Source organism: Lemur catta, chromosome 1, assembly GCF_020740605.2.
Source record: "Lemur catta isolate mLemCat1 chromosome 1, mLemCat1.pri, whole genome shotgun sequence".
Taxonomy (NCBI): domain Eukaryota; kingdom Metazoa; phylum Chordata; class Mammalia; order Primates; family Lemuridae; genus Lemur; species Lemur catta.
In genome coordinates, this window is record NC_059128.1 from 25,117,948 (window position 1) to 25,133,480 (window position 15,533).

Sequence of the window (15,533 nt, forward strand, 5' to 3'; positions counted from 1 at the left end):
GATATCACTAATCATCAGGGAAATGCTAATCAAATCCACAATGAAGGTGTCTCATTTCTTATCCCTCCGCTCATATAGACTCATAGCCCTGCCTTTGAAGACAGGAACAATCTTACTCATCCTTGCATCCCCAGTGACAGCACAGATCTAGATATCTTAAATGCTTGACAAATTAATGAAAGATGTTGGATGGCAGAAGACACTTGTTTAATATTAACTGCTGTTATTAGGAAATTTAGAAGATGTACCATAAAACCTTTTTTACTAACCCATCATTTCAAATTTATCTAGTATTGATAACTTTCTTTAGTTATTACAGTTTTTTCCAAAGTGAAATAGCTTTATTATTATTTTGGCCATAAATGAACATGCCTTTGTAGAAAGTTGAAAGAAAGTAAAATATAAAGAGGAAATTTCACCCCTCAGAAATAACTACTATTATAAAGTGCTTTTAAATACATAAGTACAAACATATGCTACTTAATTTCCTGTTTAAAATTTCACCTATAAAAGACTTCTGTTTTAACAAATAGCATTAGCACATCCAGATTAATATAGCGAAGCTACTACTTTTTGTGTTCCATGTTGTAAAATAGCTTCTTGTTTTAGATGATGAAATGTGTCTTCATCACCTTTCTGACAGCCATGTGCTCTAGAAAAGAAGCCTGAGATCCTGTATGTTAAGTTACCATGTTGTTCCCTTGTTTTGTATGTGGCCATTCACTTACACCAACATATGCCCCTTCGTTTGTGCTTGTAGGCCATTCTCTAGTAAATGGAGCAGTTTAAATTTGAAGAAATAAAGCTGAGGACCTAGAAAAGAATAACTACTTATGGAAACCAAGAATATCTTTTTTAGGAGAAATATTTTGTTTATCTCCCATGTTTTGTTCCCACCCCATGCAGCTGTGGACAAAATTAACATGAAATTTGCAGGAACAGATCTCCCAGATTTTTTTCTCTATGCATGCCTTCTTTTCCTTCTGTCCTTCTGTAAGGTATCCTGATTCTATTCTTTACCCCTACCCCCTGCCCCATCAGATTTGTTCTATAGAAGAAATGTGTTTTTACATGTCTTTCTCCCTCTTGTATAATCTTTTAGTAATTGGCCACTTCCATTTTTGTGATATGTCCCTCTGTAGGGAATGAAAGAAACTAAGTCTATGTTCTATAAGGTTGAGTTTTTGCTGATAAACCCCAATTTATGTAACGTAGAGCATTGCCTGGATCAACTTTTTGGTGTGTCTTAGCAGCAACAGATTTTAGCCTGCAGTGTGGTTAGGCTGTTTGAATGAATAAAATTTGTTGTACTTGGGTTTCATCTTCTAATCCAGTTCCTGTCTTTGGGGATGTTGTAACATAGTCATCATAATGAGAACTATCAACTGTCTTTTATCGATAGTGTCTCTATCTCTCCAGTTTCTCTAAGTTCTCTTCCTGGGTGTTATTAGCTGCCTATTCTCACATAAGTTTTTACTTTAGATCACAGATTCTGCTGGCCATATTCTCTACTCCAAGGAGGATGCAACCAAGGGGAAATTTGCCTTTACCACTGAAGATTATGACATGTTTGAAGTGTGTTTTGAGAGCAAGGGTAAGTAGTCAGAGTGTTTTCCCTGGATTAAGCATCTTCCCCACCTTTAGTGCCCCCTACTATAGTCAGCACTCAAAATCTGGTTTCATTTGTGTTCTTTTTTTCATTCTGATATGGAGACCTGATATCTTGTAGTCTTTGAAGCACCTTTTGAAAGATTGTCTAGGCAGAGTAAAAGATTAGGTGGAACACAGAGGATAATAGTATCTGTGTGATACTCTAATGGTAGATACATGTCAGTGTACATTTGTCCCAACATTACATTTGGAATGTACACCAAAAGTGAACCCTGATGTAATCTGTGGACTTTGGTGATAAGGGGGTGTGAATGTAGGTTCAGCATTTGTAAGAACCCTACCACTCTGGTGGGAGATGATGATGGGGGAGGCTATACACATATGGGGGTAAGAGGGATATGGGAAGTGTTTGTTTGTTCCTCTCAATTTTGCTGTGAACCTAAAACGGCTCTAACAAAATAAAATCTTAAAAAAAAAAAAAAAAGGATTGTCTATTTGCCAGGCAAATGCAGAGAGAAATTACTGAAGGGTATTTTTCACAAAGGAGACCCTTTAGGGCCATGTTATCAGCTAGGAGGATAGGCTGACTTTTCTATGCAAGAGACTACATAGTCTGGACTCTGACCAGCCAGAGATCTGTGGTTTTGAGGTTTCAGTTGGGCTTGAATAATGCTAATGCAGTCATATGTCTACAATGGGAATATATTCTGAGAAGTGGTCCTTAGGCAATTTTGTTGTTGTGTAAGCACCAAGTGTACTTACACAAACCTGGATGGTATGCCTACCTACTATGCTCCTGGGCTATATGGTATAGCCTATTGCTCCTAGGCTACAAAGCTGTACAGCATGGTACTGTATTGAATACTGTAGGCAACAGGAACACAATGGTAAGTATTTGTGTATCTAAACATTGAAAAGATACAGTAAAAAAACTAGTATAATCTCATGAGACTGGAGTTGCGTATGCAGTCTGTCATTGTTAGGCAGCGCATGACTGCAGTGCGCTATGACAAATGGAAATAGCTGGAAGACTCTGTTAGGAAGAGGGTGTCTTGATCATTTGGACTAGGTCAGGTTATGAGCTGCTTAGGTTTCACAACTTTTTAAGTGATGAAGGAAAAGCAAAAATTTGCATTACATCTCCTATGGGAAATGTCATAATCACAATTACACATTGAATTTGGGAGAGCAGACCATGCTGAGTGGCACATTTTGTTTTGTTTTGCTTGGAGATTTGTTGGTTTAATGCTCAGAAGACATATGTAACTTGTCTTTGTTTGTTCTTAATCTTACCTATGCAAACTATTTCTCTTGCTTTCAAATTAATCTTTCTAGTCTATCCAAAAGAAGTTATTTACTGTTTTTTAAACATGCCGTATTCATTTCAGTATCTGAGCCTTTGCCCATGCTTTGCCTTTTGCCTAGAGTACTTTGCCCAAGTCCTGCCTTTAGGTGCTCCCTCTTTAGTGAAGTCTGTCCACAACTAATCTCTTCCTTCCTCTTCCCTTTGCTCCATAGCCGGGATTATCTGAACCAGTTGTTTTGGCTTAAAATTTTACACTGCTTTGCATTTTCACTGTAATTGTTATGTACGTCTGACATAACTATGTATGTATGTATGTCTTAGATCCCCACTGAATTATTTGAAGGCAGATTGTACCCTGTCTTAGGGTACCCTCCATTTTATGCTGCTATAACAGAACACCACACACTGGGTAATTTATACACAGTGAAAGTTTATCTGGAGGCTGGGAAGTCTGGGATTGAGAAGGCCACATCTGGTGAGGGTTTTGTTACTGTGTCACAGTAACATGGTGGAAGGCATCACATGGTGATAGTGTGTGCAAGAGAGCAAGCAGGGAGTAAACTCACTTTTGTAACACATCCACTCCCTTGCTAACAGCACTAATCCATTCATGATGTTAAGGCCCCTCTTAAATGTGATCATGACCTAATCACCTCTTAAAGGTCCCGCCTCTCAGTGCTGTTGCATTGATAATAAATTTTTCAACACATGAACTTTGAGTGGCACAGTTAAACCATAGCATAACCCTTGAAAATCTCTAACACAGTTCTAGTACACAGTGAGTTTGAATGAGTAGTTATTGAACTGACTTCAGTTCATTTCAGAAAACCTCCAATGTCTCTCAGTCCTCATAGAGTGAGTGCATTACCATTCCCTGTGACTTCTGGTCTCAGGAACCCCAGTGCTTAAGTGGCACCAAGTTTCCCAAAACTCCTAAATTTCATGCAGGCAGCTTTTAATTTTATAAGTAGGTAACTTCCAGGAGATTGGAGCCGAACAGTTTTCTCGGGCTCTTTGGGTCTTTCCCATTCTCCTACTTGATAATTTAAGATTAGAGTTCCTTTTTGATCAAGTTGAATCAGATTAACTTTTCTAATATGAACACTGCTTTGTTGGCCCTACTATCCCAAATAGACATTTTTCTTTCCAAGATTCATGCCTGAGATTTGTACTCCTATTGTAAAGTTTTTTCCTTGAGCTGTTTCAAGGGCTTAGTGGGAATAGCCCTATAACATTTTATTCACCTATTAAAATAGACCATACATTGATCATAATATTTGAATTAAAGTGGAATATTAGATAAAACCTATATCCTTTTCAGTACTCAAGTTTGTATTAAGTAAATCCAAACTTAGCATATACTCAATTATCCTAATTGGGCATGACCTTCTTTCAAAATTTGACAAGGCAACCTTTTCAGATGTGGAAATACGCATTTTCAGCCTAAGTTGGTGCCTACTATCTGTTGATCTATATGCCACTCACTTTCACACTGGTTGGACTTTTATTTTCCAATATCATAAGCCTACATGTTTTCTCTTCTCCTATTTTATTCTTCTGTAGTACCAGTTGCAGTGTCTTGTGTCCTGCCTGCTCAGATATGTTTGCCAGTAGCATGTTCGCATTGCTTTCCGGCATCCCACACAGACAGAGGCTTTGTTTGGAATGTTTGTGATTTTAGCCAGAGCCAGGAATTTTTTGCAGCTGAGTAGGGGGAGGAGTTGTGGCTGTTTCCCTCTATTGAGAGGGTAGGGGTTAGGGAGAGGGAGGGTGGGTGAGTGATTTCCCGGAATTTTAAGTATTCCACACAATGAATCCTTTGATTTCTTTCTCAGGAACAGGGCGGGTACCTGACCAACTCGTGATCCTAGACATGAAGCATGGAGTGGAGGCAAAAAATTATGAAGAGGTATGTCCTGCTGTAACAGCCAGAGGAGGGAGTAGCGTGTTGTGCTGTGAGGTTTCTGTGACCTAATCGGGACAACAGGCTATGCTTTGCCCAGAAAGCTGTGGTTTTCTCAGCAGTCATGTGACAGCCAGCTGTGATCTTATTGATACAAAAAGTTGTATTAACAGCCTTGAACACTAATTCTGGCTGTGCTGTCAGCCAAAGGACTGAACCAGCTGTCCATAGAAATGTTGGTGTGATAAAACACTCAGAGGCCGGGCACCATGGCTCACGCCTGTAATCCTAGCACTCTGGGAGGCCAAGGCAAGAGGATCGCTTGAGCTCAGGAGTTTGAGACCAGCCTGAGCAAGAGTGACACTCTGTCTCTGTAAAAAATTTAAAAATTAGCCAGGCATGGTGATACGTGTACCTATAGTCCCAGCTACTTGGGAGGCTGAAGCAGGAGTACCACTTGAGCCCAGGAGTTTAAGGTTGCTGTGAGCTATGATCACACCACTGTACTCTAGCTCGGGTGACAGAGCAAGACCTTGTCTAAAAAAAAAAAAAAAGTGCCATTAGTTCTTCTGAGGCAGAAACTAGATAGATAAAGATAGATTTCTCTCTCTCTCTCTCTCTCTCTCTCTCTCTCTCTCTCTCTCTATATATATATATATATATATATATGCATACACACACACATATATAGAAAAATTTTTAAAGGTGGAATTCAGTTATGTGTTAATGTCCAAGGTTAAAAATGATTAGTTTTTATTCCTAAGACATTTTTTCTGAGACCAACAACTACATTCTCTCTCTCTCTCTCTCTCTCTCTCTTTCTCACATGAATTCAGTGCTCTGTAGTCTTGAACTGTGGCGTCTTTGAGAAACAATAATAGTCAAAAATAGCTTTTAGTTAAAATAATTTCAAACTTTTAAGGAAGAATGGAGAAAAAAGCTGCAAGAGACCAGGAATAGAGATAATAAATAAAAATTTGATGCTGACAGGGAGTATTATAGAGTAATAAAAACTGACATTTATTTGGGTGACAGGGAGGTGGAGGTGTGCAGATACTAAGGAGAAGAGAAACAACCTTTTTCATCTCTATGTGAGAGACTTTGGAGGCAGCACAAAATGGTTCTTCAATGAAGAGCACCTTTGAAAAACCACAAGAACTATATAAGACTGATCTTTACAGAATTGATCTTTACAGAAAGATAAGAATATTTTTACCCAGCAAAACAGTACCTGAGGGCATGAAGAAGAGGATGGGGTACAGGAAATGTAAATGGCTTTTGAAGAATGTAAACTAAATAAATGAAGCAAAGTTGTTTTAAGTGATTTAGGAGACTTGTCTAGGAATCATGGCACAGAAGTTGCTCTTTTTGGTCAGGACTTTGGAAGAAGATATCCTAAAATGGGAGAAGATTGAAAGTGACTAGTTAATTCTGCAGCAGGAAGTAGTACAACAATTGCAGCTCCTGGGGTCTTTCCTCTTTTTCCTTGTTCAAACATTCAATTAAATGAAAGTAGGTAGTGTTATTTAGAAGCAACAAGTAGGAGCAAGTGATACAGTAATGAATGAGAGACAATTCCTGGTAGAGACTTTCAATTGCTTGTTTTAGTCTCTAGGCTTGTTTAATTAAAAGAAATAAAACAAGAGATCTTCTTTATTTGATAAATTTAAGAGTAAATTGAAAAATCTTTTTATTTCATGAGTCAGAAGAATCTTAATATTTCAAATAGGTAATGTATGTTACAGTGCTTTTGTAAGGTATAAGACACTAAGAAAAATGTTGTAGTTACGAGGTGGGAGAATAGGTAAAATGATTTTCAGCATGTGTTTACTGTTCCCCCACTGGGGACCATTCTCTATGCAAGCATTCATTGTGGAATTTTACTTGTTATAACTTTTTTCTCCAAAATGATAGCTGTCATTAAGGGTATTTATTAAATAACAGGGCACCTGATGCCCTGTTAGACATTAGACATAGCTAGTTCCCCTCAAAAACAGATGACATTATTATTGGTTTACATAAAGAACGACTTGGACACAATTATTGTATAACATTTTAGAACCCCTTCCTGGAATTTTCATCATCCTCGGGCTTTATTGACATTGGGAAAGGGGCTTTATCTTTCCTGACCTTCTGCTTAACCTAAGAGGGGAATCCCTAGCCGAAAGGAAACCACAGTGCTTCCTTTGCCTGCTTCCTGCTTCAGATGTCTGGCACGTCCTAAGCCTTTCTTTACGCACATGGTTACAACATAGCTCTAAGGTTCTGCTTCTTAACCAAGAAACTCCTCCCCACTACTTTCTTTACTAACTCCCCTCTCTCCCGCAGACAGCACACCAGACTGAGGCAGAGGAGGAGTGGTTATAACACAGGCCAAAGACCAGCCCTTTTCTGTCTATGGCTAGGCTCTCTGGAACCTTGCTTAGAAATAGCTGTTAGTTGTCTCTGGGCTAATGCCTGTGACAAGAATTTGGATAACAGAAGCACTTTGTTCCCTGGGTAATTACCAGAGAGCGCTAAGCATTTGTAGAGTTTTTGAGACATTTAATTTCAGGCCCTTGAGATAATGGAGAGTCTTTATCTCCAGATGATTTGGAATCCTTGGCATCAGTATAAAGATTCAAGAAGATGGCACATTTCTTTAATTTTCCTCGCATCTAACACATCACTCCCTTATATTTGTGGACTCATAATTCTGAAATCCCATGTGGTCCTGTAAAATTCAATAGTAATTAGAGTGTTAATAGCTGGGCAGAGTACCACACTATCTGCTTAAATTGTTGTTAGTTAACACACATGAAATTGCAATGTAACACCATACAAATATAAGATGCTATTATTTGGAAGACAGAATGCTTGCCATATTGTACGAAAACATTAAGTCTTGTAGCTTGAATTCTTTAAAGAAAAAGAATGTTTATGTCCCCAGAAATAAAGGACTTTAGATTACCTGTGAGGTATTTTACAAACCTCTGGCCATTGTCTTGCTTTTGTCCTTCAGAAGGGGACATCTTTGTAGATTCAATATGTGAACTGAGCCATTTCTTTTTAATTTGTGGTCTGTGACTAGAGCAGCAGTTTGCAGGGACTGGTCATGCAGTCTGAGAGAATGAAGACAATTACTGTCCCACAAAGAAGGAGTTATCTGACATATCCTCAACTTCTGGGCTGTGTCTATCCTTTCTTTGCTGTGGATGTCAGCGTTTTCAACATGAGTAAAATCCTGTTCTGCCTAGGGATGCTTTTAGTCTGTCATTTGCTATCAACAGATACACCAGAAACAAAGTTGCCCTGATTGGAGCAATAGCTGAAGACTTTTCAAAAGTTCTATTTCTCTGAATGCCCTCAGGAAGGAAGAACTCTGGTTCCATGTACTAGATCCAAAATCCCCATCTTGACATAGGTTAAATGAAATAACATGAGTAAGGCACCTAACACGCTGTTGGTCAGTTCAATATATTTTAGCTCCCTACTCCTACCTGTTCTGGAAACTGCCAAAATGACTATGACAGAGTACATAGGATCTTTCTGAATTTCACTTAGCTCTAAGATTGGCAGTATTAACTGGACTTACTTTGGCACCCTGTTGACCTTTTGAACTTCTGTAACTAGGTCTGTGATTCATATATCCCCACCTTAGGTGCAAGTAGATTTGTCTTTGGATGTAGGTATGTCATCTTTATCTCAATTATGTTAGACTAGATGGTCTTCACATTTATTGCTGTTTCTGGAGTTTGGGAGGGCTGTGGGGGCAACAAACTAATTTGACTGAATTTGGCTTGTCACAAGAAGCTTCTCTCTTGGGTCTCAGTGCTCCACCAAGGAAACGAATCTAGAGATTTTCTAGAGGCTGGATTAATACCTCTGTTTAAGAAGCAGGTTTTCAGAGAGTTAATACCTTTTCTTGGTACAGTTACATATAAATAACTCTGTGAACCCTAGGTTGAAATCATTAGAATGGAAGATTTGAATATGGTTTAAGAAGAGTTTAATTTTACTGATATTTTGGAGGTGTCACAGGTATACAAAGAAAAGCTTTATAACATTTAGTTTTCCAAACAGTACCTACCAGGACAGATGAGAATGGTCAATATTGTAGAGAGGGCTTTCTCTTAGGCACTGGGCTTCATGAAATGAATGCTGAGCGAAGACAGATGCAGAGAGCTCTTAGCATAGGAGGAAGCACTTGCTTTAGGGGACTAGCTGCACTCACCTACTATGAGAAAGTTGGCTCCTTTCAAGAAGGCATAGAATGGACATAACAGGTTAGTCACAAGTGTTTACTATGCATCAGATATTTAGCATTACACAAACTAGAAATCGTTTTAATTTCCTTTTGTTCAGATTTTAGTGTGAGGGAAAAGGATAAAAATCAAAACAGTTTGTGAATACGACAGTGTATAATTGTTAATTGTGTGACACAGTCTAAGTGCTATAGGTCTTTAGGGACAAAGGAGTCAGTGGATGGGAGTGGTTGAAGGCGGCTTCATGGTTAAGTGTTGAAAGATAGGTAGGATTTAGGTACAGTGAGTATGCATGCTTCTGGAAGTCAGGAATTCTGTTCTTGCATTTTGCAACAGAGTTTTGCAGTTCAATGTTAAATAAATGCTTCAGTGACCTTAGATAGGGAGTTAAAAGACCATGGTGCTGCTGATCTTGGTTTGCACCCAAAGGCTGAGTAACTTTATGGCATCTTTAGTTTCCTAATTTGTAAAAGGGGGGGCATATTGTAAAATGAAGGCCCTTGTAGCTCTAACATGCTTTGATTATTAAACAGCTACGTGCAGCCTACCAAGGGAGTGCCACCCCCTAGTGGGGAACTTATGGTACATCTTGTCATATAGACTGCTTTTTTCAAGCTGTTGGCAAAATATACCTCATGCTTCCAGCCATACAGGAGAGAAGTGGACTGGAAAAATGCCAGCCTGCCTTCATGAAGCATGTATAATCTGGCATTCTTACAGATAGTCTGAATAGTAAATCAAATGTTTAGAAGAGCAAAACAAAAGTTAGTAGGGATTTTGATACTGAGGCTTTCATTTTTAGCTTTTTATACTGACTATGATGATAGTCATTGAATGCTTCATCCTGAGCAAGTAAAGAGGATCTTCTTGAGAAAACTTAAAATTTGTTTAAAAAATTTACTCTGTTGCCTGCAAAAGTAATAGCAGTAGGAAACCCAGTATGTTTATTAGTCAGACAAACTGGACTACTTATCCAGATCCTTGTTGCCTAGACTAGCTTGTTCATTTCACCTTTGATTCAGGAAAAACTTAGTGTAGTCATCTGGTTTTCTTCATCAGATTTCTAGTACCTACAAAAAGAGCATAAACTCAGATAGACTTGGACTCTAGGCTCAACTCCACTGAGCTGTGAGACCTTGGGTAAATTATCTAACATCTCCAAGCCTTAGTTTCCTCATCTGAAAAACATTAAGGATAATAATACTCACCATATTGGGTTATGAGGATTAAATGAGATTATAAAGAATAAAATACATACCACATTCTGAGCATATACAAATAGGTCTCATTCATTTATACTACCTTTTTCATCTCCTTCCCTAATTTAGCTTCAGTCTAACTTCAGCTTGAGCTTTTCATTTGCTATCATCCACCACCCTCCCCCAGCACTAGCGTTGGCACATATTTGTGTATGCACACACACACACCCTCTAGTCTAGCTTCTAGCACATCAGACCACTTATGTCTAGACTATTCATAGTCTCCTAAAGATGGCCTGTACTTTTCTCCCTCCGTGTTTTGGTTTATAGGTTCCCCCCCAGCCTTCAATGTCTTCTTATCTCTTTCAAAGTCATACCCAACTTGTAAGACGCAGCTCGCCCACTTCCTGTTAAGCTGCCCTTTATCCTCCCAACTAGAATTAATCTCTCACTGCTTGCTTTCCATTCTTTCAATGTGTATCTTTGTTGTAGAAGTTAATGCATAATGCCTTATAGGCCGGTTGCGGTGGCTCACACCTGTAATCCTAGCACTCTGGGAGGCCGAGGCGGGAGGATCACTTGAGCTCAGGAGATTGAGACCAGCCTGAACAAGAGTGAGATTCCGTCTCTACTAAAAACACAGAAATTAGCTGGCCATCATTGTGGTGTGTGCCTGTAGTCTGAGCTACTCAGAAGGCTGAGGCAGGAGGATCACTTGAGCCCAGGAGTTGTATATCTTATTTAGAAGATATACACTATTTATGTGTGGAAAGTTACACATCAAGTTTATAACAATAGTCACCTCTGAAAAGGAATGTGGGGATGTGGGAATTAAGGAACTATGAAGGTGGACCTCTGTTTCTGAATAGTTTAAATTTTTAGCAGGAGAATATGTTTATGTGTTGCTTTATACAACTACAAAATAATACTGGGAAGGGATTGGGAACAGATTTTTTGTAGATTTTTAATCTACAAAGTCCATCCTCACTGCCAGGTTTAATTCTGTCATCATTTTTTGTGTTTTAGACCTTTGGGCTGTTGTCATTTAACTAAAAGTGGGGGAGGGACTAGAAGTAGTCTTCAAACTAATTTTTAAAATATTTTCAGCTGGCAGAGGCACAGCCATAGTTTCACTTCCAGTTTCTTTTGCAAGTCTCTATTTAGGCAGCCTTAAATAATTTATCTCTAAGAAGTGTCATGCCATTTCCCTTATACTATCTGATTCAGGAAGCTTTGGAGGAGGAAGTATAGAGCGGAAGGGAAGATGTTAACAGACAAAGATTCAGTTTATTGTGTATCTCTTGTATTTTTCTTGGCAAATTTTTTTTGCTCTCTAGCTCCATATGAAATCTATCAACAGATATATATTCTGGGCTAATGGCAAAACCCGGCATTTGGGCATTCAGCTAGGAAAGTTAGCTCAATGCATTAACCAACCATTGGTTATATTCTATACCCAAAAGCTGTTCTGCAGCTGCCAGTCACACCATTAACTCAAGCCATGATTTTACAAATGTAAGAAAATGTGCATCCAGTGAAAGAAAATTTAGTTGTATCATCACAAATCCATTGCCACACTTTATATACTTTAAATATAAACTGAATTTTTATAGCCCTATCTTAACAGCAGTTTCTGGTTTTATTCTAAATAACTTTTGACTTGTTCTTTCCACATGCAGGGAAGAATATAGATAAGCAAAGAGAAGGTAAAAATCATCCTTAAACTCCTCCCTTTCATCCCATGTTCAGTATTTCATCTCTGTTAATATTTAACAGAGAAAGAACAAGGATGGTGAATTGAACAAAAGAGAAGAAAAGGTGGGGAATTCTATAGAGAATGTATGGTAAATAGGGAATAAAGAAGCAGATACAGAAAAAGAATTATTGAAGAATTCCCTATGTGGAAACTTAAGAGCAGCTGGTATATAAGAGTTTTAAAATTTGGAAAGCTCTGGTGGTTTATCGCATTTTAAAGCAAATCATTTTCTAAGATTTATAAGAAAAAGGCAGAATAATGAAATCCTTGTTTGTGTGATATATGTCTCTGGTTACTAGATACTCTTAGAAGTTTCACGGTGGTCTAAGATGAGAAGGGAGGACAGTTCATTTCTTTCGCCCATAATTCCTCAGCATATGGGGAAGACCTTGAAGATTCCTTTTGATAACTGGCTGTGTTATTCTTAAAAAAAAAAAAAAAAAAAAAAAACAGAAAAACAACTCAGTGGAATTTTTTGAGCAAACCACAGATTCATCTGAGCTCTGATACAAACCTTAAAGTTGTGAGTCTGGCTCTCACTGCTCCCGTCACTTTCCCCCACCCCCATGCTTCCTTACTTCCCCCTTAAAAAATATAAATATAAATTAAAAAATTGTTGTGGGATATATGTGAGCAAACCAGAATTCACTGTGTAGTTTTGAATTATGCCCTTGCCCATCTCTATTGATATGGGGAAGAAAAAAAAAGAAAAAGAAATAAATTATGCCTTAATGCTACAATAATACATGCTCTCATACTCTGTGTACTATTGGGAATTCAGTGGTTTCCCTTCTATTAATAAAATCAAGCCGGGCACGGTGGCTCACGCCTGTAATCCTAGCACTCTAGGAGGCCGAGGTGGGTGGATCGTTTGAGCTCAGGAGTTTGAAACCAGCCTGAGCAAGAGCGAGACCCTAAAAAAAAAAAATCGGAAGAAATTATCTGGACAACTAAAAATATATAAAAAAAATTAGCCGGGCATGGTGGCGCATGCCTGTAGTCCCAGCTACTCGGGAGGCTGAGGCAGGAGGATCACTTGAGCCCAGGAGTTTGAGGTTGCTGTGAGCTAGGCTGACGCCATGGCACTCTAGCCTGGGCAACAGAGTGAGACTCTGTCTCAAAAAAATAAATAAAATCAGGTTTGTCCTAATATGACTCTTACAGTTATGTTATTAATAATATTGTTTATTTCTTAAACATGAGTGGAAGGGCAAGGTGTAAAGTGCTTTATTAAAGTAAAAAGTCTTGGGAAAATAGTGTATCTTACTTTACACCCTATTGTATATACTTCTAAAGAGATTTTAATCAAAATTAAAGTATAAGAAAAGGTGTGAGACAGAAAGATATAAATAGTTTGTAGGGAAAGGAAGAAGCCCAAGTTTTAAAATACATTAGGGTGATCAACAGGAGAAAATATAAATCTGGTAATACTTTTTTCTAAAAAGATTCTTCTTGCCTTGTGTTCTTGACCAGAGCAATTTTTTCAGGGACCGGGTTCCTAATTTCTTTCTTTTCCAGATTGCAAAAGTTGAGAAGCTCAAACCATTAGAGGTGGAGCTACGTCGCCTAGAAGACCTTTCAGAATCTATTGTTAATGATTTTGCCTACATGAAGAAGAGAGAGGAAGAGATGCGTGATACTAACGGTGAGGGCAGGGCAGTTCTTTTTTCTCAACAAGTGACCCATAAAGGAGACAGAGCCCCAAAATTTAAATTCTGGTTATACCTTTTTCTCAGTTTTGGCAAAGATTTGGGGGGATGGCGTGGGAGGAAAATTGCTTGCTTCTCTGCTATTGCTGCTGAAGGTAAATGAGCCTTCCTAGATTTTCAGGAGAACAGAAATTTTTTTCTTTGCTGTGCAGTTAACCATTCTCAGCTTATAAGCATATCCAACCGATAGCACTAATCTTTGTAATTGTTAACATTTATATATAGAATAATGAACTTTTAAAAAAAATTATCTGAGATCCTACCATTAGACCTAGGGACGGAGTGAAGTTGATTAATTGCCTCCCTCTGTCCCCCCACCCCAGTTGTTTCAGCGGCTGAAGAGACTCACTTCATTATATTTACAATGCTTTTGTTTTTTAGAGTCAACAAACACTCGGGTCCTGTACTTCAGCATCTTTTCAATGTTCTGCCTCATTGGACTAGCCACCTGGCAGGTCTTCTACCTGCGTCGCTTCTTCAAGGCCAAGAAGTTGATTGAGTAATGAATGAGGTGCAGTCTCCTCCCACCTTGTATCTCAGCCAGCAGAACATCGCTGGGACGTGCCTGGCCTCAGGCATCCTACCAATGGCACCATCGAGGCACATTGGAGCTTTCTTGCCAGAACTGATCTCTTTTGTTGTGGGAGGACACAGGGTACCAACTTACACCCAATAAGTCAATGAGGGACTTCTTTTAACTTGGTAGGATTTGGACTGGTTTTGTGACAATAGGAGTATTGTTAGAGTCACCTATGGCAAAAAATAGGGGTCACCTAGATAATGCCAAAGCCAGCATTTGTACTGGGTTTCCTCGTGTGATCTGTTTGAACCATGTTTTCTTTCCTTCTCCCACTTGCTCATCAGCTTGGGCTTCCACTCTAGTTCTTTCACCAAAATTTGTATGACCATGTTGAACTTGTTTCATTCTGATTGTCCTCTTTGGTTTTCTTATGAAAACACCTTTAACTTTCTCTTGGCCCTTAGCTGAAATGTTTACGTAGCTTCTGGTGATATCTTTTCATAATTTTATTTTTCTTTAAAGAGTGATGGATGTGACACCTCATAAAAGTGAACTTTAAACTGTAGATAACTCTTAAAATTTCATTTTAGACAATTAAAATATTTGTGCTCAACTGCTTGAACTTTTTCTTTTCGTGTATATGTATTTGGTTCTGTGCAATGTTATCACATGTGTACATTCATGTGACTACTATCCAAGAGACAGAACAGTTCCATCACACAGGTCTCCCCTGTTGCCCTTTTACAGGCACAGCCACCTCCCTTCCTTACCACCTCACCCCAGCCTCTGGATACCATTTCTTTTTTTCTTTTCTTTTCTCTTCTTCTTCTTCTTCTTTTTTTTTTTTTTTTTTTTTAGAAACAGGGTCTTACTCTGTCACCCAGGCTAGAGTGCAGTGACATCATCATAGCTCACTGCAACCTCAAACTCCTGGGCTCAAGTCTGGGAGTTAGCCTCCTGAGTACCTGAGACCACAGGCATGCACCACCATACCTGGCTAATTTTTTTTTTTTTTTTTTTTGTAGAGATGGGGTTTTGCTGTGTTGCTCAGGCTGGTCTCAAACTCCTGACCTCAAGCAATCTCCTGCATCAGCCTCCCTAAGTGCTAGGATTACAGGTGTGAGCTACCATGCCTGGCCTAATTTTATCATTTCAAGAGCGTTACATAAATGGAATCCTATAGGATGTAACCTTTTGAGGTCGATTTTTTCACTCAGCATAATTCCCTTGAAATCCATCCAAGTTGGACATACTGATAGTTGGTTCCTTTTGATTACTGAGTAAT

The 15,533-nt window shown here is 38.7% G+C and overlaps 1 protein-coding gene across 1 annotated transcript in view; it reads left to right on the plus strand.

The window, feature by feature from the left end:
- Positions 1 to 14,870, plus strand: part of TMED10 (transmembrane p24 trafficking protein 10) — a 31,487-nt gene extending 16,617 nt beyond the window's left edge. The window contains exons 2-5 of the mRNA XM_045563656.1: positions 1,483 to 1,594; positions 4,753 to 4,826; positions 13,538 to 13,664; positions 14,110 to 14,870. Coding sequence (XP_045419612.1) covers positions 1,483 to 1,594; positions 4,753 to 4,826; positions 13,538 to 13,664; positions 14,110 to 14,231 — 435 coding nt within the window. The 3' untranslated portion in view covers positions 14,232 to 14,870. The remainder of the gene's footprint in view (positions 1 to 1,482; positions 1,595 to 4,752; positions 4,827 to 13,537; positions 13,665 to 14,109) is intronic.
- The last annotated feature ends 663 nt before the right edge of the window (positions 14,871 to 15,533 follow it).